Below are 18,224 nucleotides of genomic sequence, written 5' to 3'. Positions count from 1 at the left end.
TCATTTACCAGTTTTGTTCTGTGCCCGCGAGACTTGAGACTGTCTGCAGGACTGTTGACAAGTGCTCTGCATACCCACAGAGATGCATATTTTTGGGACTTAAAGTTCATCCAGCCTGGGTTTCTAAATCTCCTAAAATGTCCCGAATTCAACTTTTGCTGTCGCTTTCTAAAGCTCGTATGCATTTTTGCATTACTCTTTTATTAAAGACTACTTTCCAGCTGGTTTCACAGCTGACAGTGCACACACAGCCGCAATACAGAGAGAAAAAGTAAATAATAGATTCATTAATCTAAATGACTCCGAAAAACTTTACAATACACACAAAGGCGAAATGTCATCCAAGGCTGCAAAATAAATACATTGACTATTTTGAGGGATGTAAACAAAAACAATGATCCCAAATTATTTCCTGCTTAACACTTTTAATTTATATAGCTTCCAAGAATCCAAAAAGAGCCACATATGGATAATGTTATAATAGCCGTTTTAACTTTAAATTACGATTGAATTGCCTCTTGTAAAAGTTATGAAATAGTTTGATAACAAGCTGGAAATGTTCATAGGCCAATGACATCACCATATTGAAATAGTCTATACCATTAGTAATGGTTAATCAAGGCATTTGCCTTATTTTTAAAAAAATCTACTCGTTTTAAACTTGCAATTATTAAGTTTTTTAGAGATATTGTCTGTTTTTATTACCTTTTCTGTCATTTATTTCTTATTTGCTGATTATTTGATTAATTTGATGATGTTAATATATTACATGGGCTAGTTTATATACATATCTAAAATGCTTTGGCATTCTAGTTTGCTTTGAACTTGAAAGAGAGAGCGAAGCAGATTTTACCTGTCAGTGGGTGCACATGGCTCCTGATTAGCATAAAAGTTTTTTTTTTTTTTACTTTAACCTATTAAAAACAGTGTATAACAGTGTCATAATAAACACAAGTATTATTAAAAAGTATGTTTTGTTTGTCAAATATAGCTAAGTACCTATGTGGTGTGGGTAAATGGTGTGTTTCAATCCAGCTACCTCCACAAGTATACTTCAAGCCTATGCGAAGCACTGATATATAGCATGGCTATAGACAACAAAACATCAAAATAAGTGGCTTTGTTTCAGTCAGGCATTTCTTTTGAACATGCATTCATTTTAACAGCATGCAAAAGGGTAAATGTTTCAAGGAGTTGCTGTATGCTATTAAAATGAATGCATTTATGCGTCTCTGGCTGGTTCTGTTGAAGTGGGATGACAAGGTAGTGCATCTGACACTCACTGATATGTGGAGCAGGTAGGATTCTAGCAGTTCGCACAGGCCCATGCCGCACAGAGAAGAGCTCCTGTGCCTCCCCATTCAGCTGCAGAGAGAAGAAACATGTTTAAAGACACCGCATGGTGATGTTTGAGAGATAAACTCAGTTCAAAGACACAGAAGAGGGGACGGTGGGTGTGAGAATGTGAAGCATAAACTGTGAATGTGCATATGGGTTTATACCAGAGTCACATCACTAAGGTTATCAGGCCCGAAACAAGACGGTGTCCATAAATAACAGTACAAAGTTGATTGGGCTACATGGTTTTATCTTTTTTTTTTTAAATCAGCCAACACACAAAAAAGTTGACAAAGAGTGTCTGACTAAAAACACCCATGACGAATGTCCTAAACACTGTGGCATCCCTTTGGAACATTAACAGACATAAATGTCCTTGACTGTGATTCACACAATGCTCTGTTTGGTCTGAAGTGGCTTTGATGTGGTTTGATAATGAGTCACCCAACAACTAGAAGATAAACATCAGGCATCTATAGACAAACCGACGCAAGACACCACACACACACACACACACTCACCCATATACACACAAAAAGCAGTGTAATATTATCTGGCCTTCGGACATGAACAGAAAACGAATAGAAGCCACAAAACTCAAAGTTATTAATAATGACATATGCATTTGATATCCAGTAGAGTGGTGCTGTTCAAGCGAGAACGTAAACCATAGTTGAATTGCTTTCTCATCTTCATTTTTGAAGATTGTTTATTTCAGCCATTGTTAATTTTATAGAATAAAAGTGGATAAGTGAAAATGAGAAAAAGAAACTACAAAATGATCATAAGTGTTTGATTAACATGTTGTATTTCATGAGCCATAAATTTACAGGGAGAGTCATATAGTCATCGTTTTGTGTCAAGAGCACTCCAGTGTTTTTTATTCAAATTTTGATTTACCTCTTCCTGGAAAAGTAGTGATGAACAGTTCACAGACTTACAATTAGTTTGAACCAGATCTTTTAAATGGATCATTTTATCCAGCTTATAGCAGGGAACTGATTGATTCAGTCAGTCGGATTTTGGTTAGAGTTTAGCGGAACAGCTCACTAAAAAACACTATGTTGAGCAACTAATAATTCTTTATCAAGTGAGTTGCTGTGTTCATTCATTCATTCATTTTCCTTCGGCTTATACCGAGTTCAGACTGCATGATTTTCAAAGTAATCATGAAACTGATGTGTTCACACTGCATGACTTTCTGGGTTTGCGTCCTGTCACTGCTCTGTTTACACTCCAAGATGGATCAGCAACATTGGGTTTCATACTGAATTACTTTACAATAAGAAGAATCACCAACAACTTTGTCTCGGTCTGCAAACTACGTCTTACAACGTAGTAACGTGACATGAAAACAACGTGAGGTATATATTTTGTTTTTAACTACATAATGAGAAAGAAGCCTTTAGTGGGGTAGAAAATGTACTTATTTTGCTTACCTGGCTTTGAAAGGAATTAGTAATTTCTCTTCAATTTTGTTCTTTTTCAACCCAGTTGTGGTATCACTCAGATGACACGTCAAACAGACACAAGCGCTTCTGCAATATTTACACTAGTTTTTCCTCTATTTCTTGGGTCCAAATAGACAGACAGTTAGGCCTTTTAACTTATTCTCAACCACCTGCTGGCCTGCAGACACCCATACTAGTGGATGCTGCTCTCTCCTTAGCTGCAGGTCAATCGCCGCTGTTATTTTCAATTGGAACACATTTCACATGGCATGATTTTGAATCGCCAACAGCTCCAGATATTTAGCATTTCAAATATCTCACGGGCGTCGGTAACTCATCTGCCATTCTCTCAGATCACGCCTTTGATAGTTTACAAAATGTGATTGATACGCACGTAAACAAGCAGCGATTTGCCTGTGATTTCAGGCATTTGTCAGTAATTTGTCAAAACCCATCACCCAGTCAAAATCATGACGTCTGAACTCGTAATTAGTGCCTAATTTATCAGGGGATGCCAGAGCGGAATGAACCTCCACATAGAACCTGAGGTCTTCCAATGCAAATAGAATGACTGTGATATACAAATGACTATGACAGAAATTAGGTAAAAGTAAGTGTAATCATTGATATTCTATGGAGAACTTATATTTTTGTAATTTGCAGTGCTGTGGCACAGTGGGTAGCACTGTCGCCTCACAGCAAGAAGGTCGCTGGTTCGAGCCCCAGCTGGGTGAGTTAGCATTGCTGTGTGGAGTTTGCATGTTCTTCCCGTGTTCGCGTGGGTTTCATTCGGCTGCTCCGGTTTTTCCCCACACTCCCCAAGACATGCGCTATAGGTGAATTGGGTAAGCTAAAATGTCTGTATAGTTTATGTGTGTGCATGAGAGTGTTTGGGTGTTTCCCAGTGATGGGTTGCAACTGGAAGGGCATCCGCTGCGTAAAACATATGCTGGATAAGTTAGTGGTTCATTCTGCTGTGGCGACCCCTGATTAATAAAGGGACTAAGCTGAAAAGAAAACGAATGAATTAAAGTAATTTATTAATTAAATGTGAAAAAAACTAACACTTTTTACAACCACTTTTTAGAAGGCTTTTCAGTCCACAAAATCACCAGCATTTATACCTCCATCTTTACACTGTTTGACAATTTTAAGTAAATTTAAAAAATGTCATCATAAAATGTGCTTTTATGCACTTTAAATTAGTTAACCATTGTTCAAGTTAAGCCACTGTAAGTAAATAATTCAACTTAAAAACTTAAGGCATCAACTATTTTTTTACAGTGTAAAAATTGCTCTCAAATGTTAGTCTGGTGTCTTGTCTTACTGTCACCAGTGTAAGAAAAATCTGAATTGCTGATCAGCACGATGCCATTCAGGGGCAAAAATGTGGTTGATTGAAGTCAAAGAACAATGGGCCGCAAACAAAGAGCGATCTATTCACACTGCAGGACAAATAAAGGCAAACTGAGAAAAACAGATTTCACATGAAGGATAAAGAGCGAGCCAACAACTAAACCGCAAAACAAAGCCACCATGTACTTAATAAATGTGCTCCCCTCAAAAACAAAAAAAAACTACAACAGCATGTCCGTGACTAACATATTCAGCAGTCAGAACGACCAGCTACATTTGACTCAGTCGCAATATCAATATAAACACAAATTCAATTAGTCCTAATCGCGTCATTCCAATGCCGACACTGTAATAAGCTGGTGGAAATCCAAAGATCTGTAAAACGGAAGCTGGGAGTGGCATATCGCATCGCATAAGCGGAAATATTTTGATTGGCGCCCCAAATCCTACGACCTTTTATTCAAGCTTTTTTTTTTTTTTTTAAGAATAAGCCCTGAATGCTCGTCTCTGTGTGCGTTAAATTACAGAAACGTCCTTTATCACATTACTGCCCATAATCCACGTGTCTTAAGCAGATAAGCCCACAGAGGATGATCACTCTTTTGCACAATTAGTAGGTTTTTCGAATGCAGGATCAGAGTTGTGTTTTTATTAAAAGCGCTCAGTGCAGACTTTGTAGCTGCCAAGTGGGAGATTAATATGGCATCTACCGCACGGTACTTTTGATGTGAGAGAGAGAGTGACAGAAGGGGAGAAAACAAGAGAGAGGTAATGCAAGAGGGCCACAAAACAAAACCCCCGGCTGGCAAATAGGGCAGAGGAATAATGGAATTTAGCGGATTGTGAGGTTTACATTAATGCGACTGTCATTGTGCATTACCAGACTGCTCATCCTCGCTTTACACGGCTTTAGTGGTGGCATCCATCACCAAGCTCTCAGATATTACATTACTATTTATCACAGCAATATGCAAAATTGAGACTTCTCCCTCTTGTCCTTTCTGAATTCGTCATATAAATGGATGGAGTGTAGACGGTGCTCGTGAAATGAGTTTTGTTAATCTTCAGCCACTCTGTGTGATGGAATTCAGTGAATTGGGAATGAATGAACAGTATCTGGAGCTAAGAGAGACGGTAGCTCTGTTTGTTTTCTTAGAAAGAGAAGAGCTTCTGAAAGCAGATGGAGGTCTTACATTAGAAAAGAAGGATTGGTGACGTCTCCGTCTCCTGGCCTGAAGAGCTCTTGATATAATGAGAAGGAAAATGGATATGAACTTATGATCTGCTTCCTAAAGTACTCTGAGCAATGTAAAGGCTGAAACGCATTCATGTTCACTGTGATTATTATTTGAAAGGAATTGAATGTTTCATTTTATAATAATCTAAACATCCGTAGGGTGACATGGTGGCTCGGTGGTTAGCACTGTCGCCTCAAAGCAAGAAGGTCGCTGGTTCAAGTCCCTGCTATGTCAGTTGGCATTTCTGTGTGGGGTTTACCTGTTCTCCACGTGTTGCTGTTTCTTCCGGGTGCTCCAGTTTACCCCACACTCCCCACAAAATGTTTAAAAATTAAAATGAGCATGACAAGTCCATCCATTAACAATGTAATGCAATTTTCATACAGTAATAGATAGATTGATGGCAAAATCAACAGTAATTAAATTTTAAAAAAGAAAATATTATTACATTGCCATATGATATTAAGACAAGGCCTAAAACTATTTATCCACAGCATGTTAAATACAAAAAAACATACACCATCCAAGAAAAATACTTGTAGACATAAATATATAAACAAGAGTACTAAAAAAAGTAAGAAAAACTATTGAACAATTTAAAGTTTAACAAATTAATTAAAAATAAAAGAAACAGAATTCTCTCTCCCTCTCAATACACACACACACACACACACACACACACACACACACACACACACACACACACACACACACACACACACACACACACACACACACACACACACATACACACATATACATATATATATATATATATATATATATATATATATATATATATATATATATATATACAGTGGAAGTCAGAATTATTAGCCTCCCCCCAACCCCTCTTACACAAAGGGCTTTTTCTTGATATTTCAAGAAATATAAGCCAGTAAGTCCTGAATGACCACTTTGTATGACTAGATAATACTAAAGCAAAACTGATCAAATTGATTTTGGGCTAATGTAAAAAAAAATGGTATAATAATGTCACACAAATATGATTATGAATCTGATTATTGATTATCTGAACCTGAGCTGATGCTAATATGCAGATAAATGTTTTTCATGCTATAAATTATAAGCTTACAAATGTATATTGTCTATAAATAAATGTAATACCAAAATAAACTTTAAATGTGTAGAATCTTGTTCAATAATTATTTTCAACATATTTACAATAATGCAAAACACAGTACAATCACAAAGTTCTGGCATCAAACTCTGTTGGGAGTGTAGGCTGATAGGAATCATCCAATCTACTTCCAACCACATCAACTCATGTCTCCTCAATATTTAAATAACTCAGTGTTGTTCAATTAACAAACTGTGGAAAAATCTTTCATACACACTCCACCACCACAGCTCCACATATGTATAGATCTGCAACAGGATCAAATGTATTTTATGTGTTATATTTTGTTATATTCTCAGACAGCATGTGTGTAAAAACACTGACAGTAGCAAGTCTTGTTTCTTGCTTGTTTCTGCACCAATACTCAAAGTAGCAGCAGTATAGCAGATCTACACCACCAAGACCAAAAACAAACATTTCTATATACATATTCATTACCAAACTAGATCTCACAGAGAGCTGTTATGATAGAACTAAAAATCAATCATATTAAATACTACAGGTTTAGAAAAATCTTAACAATATCATTAATAAAAAAATATCTGTGAAATAAATTAATAGTTTTCTGTATTTTCTGATTCATGTTTTTTTTATTTTTCCCCATTTGTTTGTGCTTTGGAGTCGCATTATGAGACTTTGATATTTCTTCTGACAACTTTTAACCTTAAAAAGTTGGAAAAGTGACTTTTATTAACATTTTTAATAGTATACACTACAGTGATATATTGTCTGAGTTGGTGTTGTATATTACAGTACAAAAACCCAAGTAATAACTTGCCAGCGTATTTTCTGTTATTTTACAGATTTATTTCTTCATATGTTATTTCTTAAACATTATATTCTTTCAAACTACTAAAACGTCAATTAAAGTCATTTTGTGTTAAACTGTTCAGCTGAATTTTTTATCATCAAATGTCAACAGATCAGAGATAATGCTCCCATAATGTAATTTACAACCATTTATAAATATGTTAATTAACATATTTTTTACAGTGCATGTTTACATTAAAATATTACATTAAAATGTTAAAAGTTATATATAATAATGCTATTTAATAACATTTAAATTAGGGCTGCATGATATTGGAAAAATCTGACATTGTGATATTATTGCAATACGAAAATAATTTCAGACGAGTTGAATAGCTCTACTTGGATGTCTCTGGGATGATCAATTCTACTTCATTCACTGCATCTGCATAAATTATAATAAACTGAAAGTAAAAATAAATAAATAAACAGTGCTTTGTGGTTTTCTGAAGAGTCAAACAGTACTCAACTACAGAAATCGAACAATCAAATGTAACAGAGCATGGTCATCATTGCATAAATATATATTTTTATTAATCTTTTAATATCTAATCCTGCGGTGTGACTGCGGCAGATACATTCATTGCAATATAGAGGCTCAAACTATATATTGTTCAGCCCTAATTTAAATACTCACTGATGTCATTGTCATAAACATATTGAATCTATTTATAAACAAAAGAAATCATAAATAAATATAATATTATATGATACATTGTGCACCATTATTCCCTCCTTAAAATGTACAATTTTATACAGAGTCAGATTTCCAAACACCCTGATCCAACTATAAAAGCATAAAAAGTATTTATAAACTAAAAGTACAGCAACAAATAAAGACTACACACATTCTAGCACTTCTTAGCACTGTACTAAATGTCATCCTTTAGTCTACCACTTCAATTAGCCCCATCTAATCTTCCTGCCCTCTCCTGCAACACCTCCATCAAAAGATCCTGCTTCAACAACAAGATACAAATGCACAGAAATGTACTGCTGCTTGTGTCTCTCCTCCTCCTTTAAGCATCAAAACAGAAGGTGTCATCTCAGCAACAGTCACAAACACTTTACAGGCAACATACAGTCAGACAATGTGACGCTTCCAACACCTTCTACACACAAAAATGTGTGATATTCGCTCTTCCAAAGAATAGCGAGCTCATGTCCGTGATGATGCTCAGCATAATTTATGTCATAAAAAGTGCAACTCTTTCCTGAGGTGATAACTGTCAGGACACTCATAAAAATAATACAATAAAGGGTAAATCTTTCAAAGCAGAGCAAGGGTGACAAAACACATTATTTGGAGGATATCTTTATCTACCCTACAACTGAAAAACCAAGGCGGACACCTTCTCCATTTTATTCGGGAAGTGATATCATTTATTGTTTGACATGATGAAGAGCTTAACATATTTTCACATCATTTCATCCAACTTCAATACTAGGAACTTTACTCTAGAATTACAGACTTGTCTTTGTCTATGGTGACACCACGTGGTGAAAGAGAGTCACAGCATTGCACATTTACCCCAAAATTAACAAGTTCACCCAAAATTAACATTTCTTCATCATTTACTCACACTCAAGAGATTCTAAACTTTTTTACAGAAAACAAGATATTCTGAAATCATTGGTAAAGTAATTCCTCTTGATCCCAATCTGTGTATATTACATATGTGTCCATTGGACTTTAATGTGACCAAACAGGAACATTACCGCTAATTTTATGTTTGATGCAAACTAAACATGTAATTGTGTGTTCTTGGAAAAAAAAGACAGTCCTGGTGCATCTCAGTGGATAAAAAGGATGACCTCTTGCCTTGGAAAAGGCCTATTTTTTGAAAAACAAAATGCAGATATTTTGGTCTATTATAAAAGTATTCTATGACTTTTTGGAGAATCTAAATGGTGACTCCTGTCTTGAACTGATGGACATTGAAAGTATATAAATTAGACAAATATATTATTGCTGTATTATTTAATATTATATTATTTATTTATTTTACTATTTTAAATTAAGTTATTTTGAGTCTATATTTTTCTTGTTTTTTTGTTTGTTTTTGTATTTATTTATTTATTTTTTCAATTTGAATGGCAATGTTTAAAATAAAAATTGTCGTTTAAAAAAATTACACACACACACACACACACACAGTTGAAGTCAGAATTATTAGCCCCCCCCCCCCCCCCAGTTTATTTCTTTCCTAATTTCTGTTTATCGAAGAGAAGATTTTTTTTTTTTTCAACACATTACTAAACATAATAGGTTTTTATAAATCATTTTTAATTTTTAATTTACATTATCTTTGCCATGATGAAAGTACATAATATTTTACTAAAGTGTAACTAGGTTAATTAAGTTAACTAGACAGGTTAGGGTAATGAGGCAAGTTATTGTATAATGATGGTTTGTTTTGTAGACTATCAATTGCATAAAGGGGCTAATAATTTTGTCCTTATTTTATTTAAAAAATTAATAACTGATTTTATTCTAGTCGAAATAAAACAAATAAGACTTTCTCCATAAGAAAAAATATTATCAGACATACTGTGAAAATTTCCTTGCTCTGTTAAACACCGTTTGGGAATTATAAAAAAAGGGGAAAAAAATTGAGAGGGGGGCTAATAATTTTAACTTCAACTGTGTGTGTGTGTGTGTGTGTGTGTGTGTGTGTGTGTGTGTGTGTGTATATATATATAATCTAGTAAAATATTATTTACTGTCATCATGGCAAAGATAAAATAAATCAGTTATTAGAAATGAGTTATTAAAACTATTATGTTTAGAAATGTGTTGAAGAAATCGTCACTCCGTTGAACAGAAATTGAGGGAAAAAATAAGCAGGGGGCTAATAATTCAGGGGGTTTAATGATTGAAAAAATTAATAATGATTAATGACTTTGTTTATAAAATGAAGACTATGTGGTATTATTTTACATTAGATTATTTAATTACTGTATACCTGAATACAGTTTGACACCACAGAAAACAATCAAACGCTGTTTATTTAATTTGTATCTTTTTCATTATCAAATTTATCTATGCTAGTAAATGGTTTATTATATTCTGTGCTCTACCATACAGAATCACCCAAGTCACTTGAAAATTTAAAAATTATTCCAAAATAATTATTCTCATTTGGTGAAATTGTATTCGCATTGCAATATATATCCTAAAATAAAAAATATCACAATGTTAGATTTTTCCAATATCATGCAGCCCTAATTTAAATGTATAAATAAATGCAGCTTGTGGAGATAAGAAAATGGAACTTTGGAAAGACCAGGGGCCTCATGTACGAGGACTTGCGTGGAAATCATACTAAAACATTGCGTACGCACAAAGCTGTAAATGTGCGTACGCAGAAAAAAATTCAGATGTATGAAACACTGCGTACGCCGAATCTCACGCATATTCTTTTGTACATCCGAATGAACGTGAAACTGAGCGCAACATGCACGAGCACAAAACCCCTCCCTGCCTCCTCCCCCGTATGAATATGCTAATGACTCTACTTTGGCAAAACCCAACGAAAAAGTAATTGCAAAAGCAAGCAAGAAGAGAAACTTTGAACAGAATGTGAATTGGAGGTGCTGCTTTCGGAGGTAGACCAGAGAAAAACGGTGTTATTTGCAAGTTTGTTCTCCGGAATTAACAACAAATGAAAAAAGTTTAGCTGATGCGGTTAACACAGTTGGGTCTGAACATCGCACTGAGAGAATTGAAAAGAAATAGTGTGGTTTATAGGTGTAAAATGTTGCAGTACCCATAACAATCTCAGTGGCGCAGCTCGTAAGACGCATGTCAATAAGTTTTGACACGTTCGAGCATGAACTCGGTTCGAATCCAGCGTCTGATGAACTCTTTCTTCTTTTTTCCCCCGCTACATATCAGATTTTGCCAACTATTTATCATGAGAAAGACAAGTAGGAATCATTAAGAAGTTTGTGCATCAAATTTTATTTGCACATTTATTGAATGGAAATGTTTCTGATTCACGCATGCAAATTCATCTTCAGATAGTGTCTTTATAGCAATGTGCGTGCAGTAGATAGCTCAGATTACATTGGGAAAACAGGCGACCGCTGCAAATTGTGCTTTAATGTTTAGCTGGTCAACTATATGGTATGGAAACCTTATATACCTGCTAGTCTCATACAGCTACCATTGCAAGGCTCAGACACTTTGTAGAGAGCAATTTAACACAACTGCCTCTAGGAGTCGCCAATGGAAATAAAACAGACACGCACAAAAAATGTGCGTACGCCAGCCATAAAGCTGGCGTGGAGCTGCGCATATTCCCACGTTCAGTTCATTGTTAGTAAATCCAAACGTGAGCGATTCTGACCGTGAAACCAGGCGTACGCAAAGTTTTTGTGCGTACGCAGCGTTGATACATGAGGCCCCAGATGACTATTGATATTGAATAATTTTTTATTTTTTATTTTTTTAAAGAGTGTATAATAATTATAGGCACAGGTATGTACACTAATTATGGGCACAGGTATGATTATATCCCCATCGGCTGTCTAAAACTTTTTCTTAAATTATCCTAGTTGTGGTAGTGTCAAAATGTTCATCTTGCCTTTATCTAACCCACTTTAGAAACCAAAAATTGATTAAATTGATTGGTTGTCGATAAAATGTATATGTAAGCCTTCTTGACAAACCTTTGCAGCATAAAATACTGATCACTTGTTTAAATTGTTGATATTTAATGGAGCAAAGCACTTTGCACAACATTTTCTATAATATTTTATTCTTCTTAAAATTCTTTGTTTTATTTTGGCTTTTGACCATTTAAGGTCAATATTATTAGCCCTTTTAAGAATCTTTTTGATTGTCTACAAAAAAACAATTGTTATACAACAACTATATAATTGTTATACTCGACTGATTATTTTAACTTATAGTTAACCTAATTTACCTGGTAAATCATTTTAATTGCTTTTTAATCTGAATACTCGTATCTTGAAATTATCTAGTAAATATTATGTATCATGTTTTATGTATTATGTCATCATGGCAAAGATTAGAAAGTTGTTAGAAATTAGTTGTTAAAACTATTACATTTAGAAATGTGTTGAAAAAAACTTTCCATTGCACAGAATTTGGGGAAAAAATTATAAACAGTATTCAACTTTAACAGGAGGGCTAATAATTCTTACTTCAACTGTATATGTCTGAAGAAAAACATGATAGCTAAAGTCCAAAAATGATGTTCTATATAGCAGGAATGTGTGTAATATCTAATTCAGATGTATTAAATTTGTCATGCTGTCATGTGATTTACAGTGCCTTTTGTGTTACTGTTAATGCCATTCACGACAATCTCAGGCAGCCTCATAGGATAGTAAAGTGTCCATTGCATGTGCATTTCTGAAACTCAACAAAAGTATAAGGTCACCAGTATAAGCTTTGCCTACTGTTTTATGAATGCTATGAATTTGGTATTTTCACATACTGTTCTTGGACTACCACAGACAAGTATTTACATTTGAATGCAGACCATGTGGTGCAGAGAGAGACTCACTGATATGCTCCAAATCTGCATTCCATCAGCATAGCCAATCATCAAGCAGAGAGGCGGGTCATTGCCACTGCTGTGCATCTCTTGGAACTCTGGTAAGCGGGCCACATCTGGGCAGAGGACAAGAAACACACTTCATCATTGCTAAAGTATTGACACAGATAGAAAAGAGAAAGTAAATCACAAATGTTTGATGTCAACATTAAAAAGCTAAATAAACAAACAAGGTAGAGAAGGTCAGAAAAATGTTATAAATATATGTTTATGATCTTTCAAGATGCCTTCTTGAATGCCACACTTTATTTAACATAATTTTAAAAAACTGTAAAAGTGAAGATTATGGAATGAGTTGTTACTGTACAACTCATGTGTCTCATGCTGTAATCCTAGAGCAAAAGGGACAAAAGCCGCAGTCAAACCCCATAGAATTCCATTTATACCCATGCGAATGCGACAGACCGGAAACGCAAGCTTGTGCGAAGTTTTGCAGTTCACTGCATTGCAAAGTTAAAGCTTGGTGAACTCTGACCTGCAAAATTGCATCACGTGCGTCTGAGACCAATCAAAAATCAAAGCATGACCTCTTTGGACAGATATTTAAAATATGGACCAATCGCTCACTTTTTTTAATGTCTAATCATCTTGTTTAATTCCATCCCTTTTCGCAGCACTATACGACAGAATTTCGCATGCTAAAACTCTAGTGTGACTGTGGCATAAAACTGGGGATGCCGACATGCTAAATAAACTCATAATTAATTAATTCATTCATTCATTCATTCATTCATTTTCTTCAAACTCCACAAAGAAACACCAACTGACCCAGCCGAGTATCGAATCAGCGACCTTCTTGCTGTAGTGTGAGAGAACTACCTACTGAGCCACTGCGTTGCCCTATAAAGTCATTAATAAATAAAACTGTGATTGACTCATCACTAAGAGGTAAATGATGTCACCCATCTCATCCATTCCATGAAATATTTGCTGGAATGAGGGTCATGTTCACCTAGTATTGGTGCAATAAAAATCTTTGCGAACCTAATATGGCAATATAAATATAAACTACGGCATAACTTGCAAATCATATTAAGGCAGTAAAAATTGTTATTACACTCAAAATGATGACAAATATATTTAATATTATATTTTATAAAACATCATGCTGTTCTTCTTAATTTTCTATTCCAATGAACCATGGAAAAAATTTATCACAACAAGTAACTTTTGAATCATTGGTGTAGACCTTTTTCTTGGCTGCTGCATGAAAGGCGCCATAGCGACCAGCATGTTCCACGAGAATGTTTAGAACTTCCGTTTACAGCGTTTACAACCGGTAATTTGCGCTCTGAAAATGGGTTTCAACAGAGCTTAGAGTGAATTACGGAGTGTTTTTAAGACACACAACTTTAAAAGGTGTGTGTGTTAAAGCCACTATAATCTGTCATATGTGGTTCCAGCACGAGAGAAAAACGTTCTCCTAGCTCACGTATCTGCCGTCAGAAATACAGTGTGTGTGTGTGTGTGTGCGTGTGTGTGTGTTCCCAACCTGTCAGCTGTTAGCTCAGTGGCTCTTCAATGCACGCATACACACACACAAGCAATAATTGACTGCAGTATAGAGCAAACCAGATTACTGCCATGAATCTAAACAGGTATGCAAGTCATGCAATTTATAAAAATGACCAATAAAATTTTGAGATACTCTGAGGATGCTCTGCTGGCTGATTTGCATGTTGATTCTAATTGGGAGTTGTTTATGTTTCATTTAGTGGGTTGTGTAGTATTTATCACAGTATGTGTTTTTTAAAACACCACCTTATTTTCACTTTGTGATGCTTATTAAATCAGTGTGTTAGTCGGACAGTACAGGCTATGTGTGTGTGTGTCCAAAATTTTGATGAATTACATTTGTTTAGGTTGGTTATACGTTTAAAAAAAAAAAGAAAAAATGATCACTAGCAATGACAAGGCTTTATTTAAACTTTACAAGATGCCTTCTGACAACTAGGTGAAAATGCCTCACTGCAGTTGTTTTCCATCCTATTAGATCACATTTTTTAAAAGATGGTGCTGTTCGACAACAGTATTAGTTCAAAGACGTTAAAAGCGAATAAAATAGATTTAAACTATTATATCAAAGCTGTCCAAATGTTTTTCTTTATATGCATAAGCTGCCGACCGGAAGATCTTACCAATCTCTTAATGGGTAATTTTGCGTTCTAAAAAAAAGTTCTAAAAGAAATTTTTCTTGAACACCAAATCAGCTTATTAGATTGATTTTAAATGATGGTGTAATACCCAGTTGCCTGAGTGCCTGTTGAAAATCTGTTATGATAATATATAAGAAAAAACAGTTATTTCATATTACATAAAAAAAATATTTATTACTGCTTTTTTTGTATAGTAACAAATAAGTAAATAAAGTCTTTGTGGGAATACTTTTTAATATTGAATATTTAAATATACTTTAAATTTATACTTTAATAAACTGGGCAAATTAGCATAAGAAAACAAATTTTAAATTACATACAAATGTTACGTTTTATTAGACCTACTGACAAAGTGCGAATTAAAGAACACAGACTCCAATTAAATGTCACTTTCCATAAATATGACATTTAAATATGTATTTAGGTCAACCACAAAAATATCAGGACTAAATTACTATGTGCCTCTTAAAAATTCATTTTTAATTTAGCTTTTTTGATGCAAAAAGAGGATCTGCACTGATGTGTTCTGCTACTCATCATTCAAAAATGAAATGAACTTACCATTAATGTCTGTTTTTTCAAAACGGACCCAAACTATTTTCTCTTTTTCATCATTTGGAGGTGCCCCAGTGTATGCCTGAAATTTCCAAGAAAGAGGCAGAGATATGACACTTGTTGTGATGTATAAATACTTCTAAGAACTAGGTTCACAGGTTCTTAAAAAATAAAATCTTCCTTCTTGAAAGTGAATGCACTGAAAACATTAATAAAAATTAAATCCTGCCAATGACTACAAATTTAAAAGAGTGATAGCATAATTTTATCTCTTGAATTTCTAAATGTATTCATAGAATAGAGAGCTTATAGCTTGTAACAGCAATTTATATATATATATATATATATATATATATATATATATATATATATATATATATATATATATATATATATATATATATATATGTGTGTGTGTGTGTGTGTGTGTGTGTGTGTGTGTGTGTGTGTTTGTGTGTGTGTGTGTGTGCAATTGTTAGCTTAGGTCAAAAGGTTGTGACTAAAAAGCCAGCCATCTCAGCATTGTTAGCAAGCCTATAAACTTGCAAATGCAAGAAATGAAGTTGCAAATCTAAAGGGGAAAAAATCTTAATTGCAGACTTTTTTATTAAATGCATATACTATTATATTGTATTTGAATCTTGTACATCTAACAGTTTTTTTTTCTCAAAATCTTGAAATTTTAAAATTCTACAAACCTTTCAGGAGAGAATTTTATTTTATCAACATGGACACCAAATTACATGAAACAAAAAAAGGTGAATTTCTAGTTTTGCAATCACAAAATTAAAGGAAAACAATTACCTGAGGTACTACATCCTGCAGGAAAGTAACTACACTCTCCATGTACGACTGCTCACTGAAAAAGAGTCAAACCAGTACTCATGATTAAAAACAGATATCTGAACAAGAAAATACCAGAGAATAAAATTACATATAAAAGCATGGGCAGGAATGTTCTTTTTTTACCATATCTTGCAACACATCTTAATATTTACAATCCTGAACACTGGATTTACACATTCAAAAAAAAGAGAGATTGTGTTCTTACGTTGCAGCCTGTGCTCGAACCACAACCCCACCAGCACAGCGGCTCGGTCTGCGTGGCGAGTCAGACGCCATGGTCAACCACTCAGTATCCTGTTGAAACAGAGTACATGGATTTATTATATTACAGCACACATCATTATTTTCACAAGATTATTACACTAAGCTTCACTGTAGGTACATCTCACATTAGAGCACAGTTTATCATTAATAAATATGGTCTCTGTATAACCCTACACTGAGAAGGTATAAAAGTAAATATGATAACTGCATCACTTCAAAATGGCAACACTTTGCAGATGAATGTAAACAAATGAAAACAAAGATGTGAATGGTTTGGATTCATCAGCACCATGGGCACATTTCTAATAAGAATTAATCATAAAAAGTTACAAACAGCCAACTTAAGACGACAAACATCTGTGTGGGATAAACAAAGCAAACTCTTCAAATTAACTCCAGCAGGTTTTACTAATAAACAGACTGTGATATACTACAAATAATATGTGTATGTCTCTTGGTTTAGTAACATTTTGCCATAAATGTTAAACAATTTATTGTGAGACGATGTCCAAGCAGATGTCAGAGTAACACAGCTGGCAGTTTTGTCCGTTCAAACATTTCATCATATCAACTATCTCCCACTCTGTCTGTTAGCTTAGCCAATACCGCTATCTGTCATTACAACGCTTCAAAGACAATAAACCAAACAATGACAATAACTTATATCACTTCCTGAAATAAATTCCTATAAATTGTATAACTGAAATGTAGCGTTGGGTATGTAATTAAGCGACATTTGTACTGACCAGAGGCTTTGTGTTTTCAGAGCAACGGAGGTCCTCACAAAACGCCACAGTGAAGCTGACATGCAGCGGAAACAACAAAGACTTTGGCCAATCGGAAATGAGTGTAGGGACCGAGTAGCCAATGAAGTTAAGCTAGAGGCGGGCGCTTGGGCATTTCTGACCAATCATGGATGACGGGAGATTTTAAGGTTTTTTTGTTCGTTAACGAATCTGACGAGGTTGTTCAAATTAACCTCCACATCAACATGCAATGTTTTAAAAAACTTTGGTTTGGTTCGCGTTCATACGAGCATATCTACATCTGAAAATGTGCAAAAGTCTTAATAAACCCTCATGTTGCATCAGGTCACGTTGGTGTGTTTATTTACATCGAAATATCGCGTGACGACCACCCGCCGAGATACTTCGTTCATTTCCGTCTTCTTTCGGAAAACGAGGCTTTTTTGGCATAAAAAAAACATAAATGGATATGACTTGGTGCAAAGATGCCCAAACCAGGGCCCGCGGGCGAAAGTTGGCCCACGGTAACATTTGATTTGGCCTATATTTTACAGTCTATGGTTTGGCCCGCCATCCCATCTGAGAATGGTTTAGAGTAGAGATTGTCATTTTTAAATGTAATGTACCCTATTATTTGTTTGTTTTATTGTTAAGCTACAAAAGCCATCTAAAAATAAATGTTTTAATCTAAATGGTTTATATTAAACAGATTTAGTTTAAAATGTATGAACAACA

The 18,224-nt window shown here is 34.6% G+C and overlaps 1 protein-coding gene across 9 annotated transcripts in view; it reads right to left on the bottom strand.

The window, feature by feature from the left end:
- bcas3 (BCAS3 microtubule associated cell migration factor) overlaps nt 1–17,546 on the bottom strand; it is a 402,314-nt gene extending 384,768 nt beyond the window's left edge. For all 9 annotated transcript variants that reach the window (XM_021481360.3, XM_005157643.6, NM_200622.1 and 6 more), the window contains 6 exon segments: nt 17,490–17,546; nt 16,685–16,773; nt 16,438–16,492; nt 15,640–15,715; nt 12,872–12,978; nt 1,284–1,365 (listed from right to left, as the gene is read on the bottom strand). In XM_021481360.3, coding sequence (XP_021337035.1) covers nt 1,284–1,365; nt 12,872–12,978; nt 15,640–15,715; nt 16,438–16,492; nt 16,685–16,755 — 391 coding nt within the window. In that variant the 5' untranslated portion in view covers nt 16,756–16,773; nt 17,490–17,546.
- Between the last annotated feature and the right edge of the window lie 678 nt (nt 17,547–18,224).

This window comes from Danio rerio, chromosome 15, assembly GCF_049306965.1.
Source record: "Danio rerio strain Tuebingen ecotype United States chromosome 15, GRCz12tu, whole genome shotgun sequence".
Lineage (NCBI taxonomy): Eukaryota > Metazoa > Chordata > Actinopteri > Cypriniformes > Danionidae > Danio > Danio rerio.
Note: the sequence above shows the minus strand (reverse complement) of the source record. Positions and strands in the feature narration are given on the sequence as shown.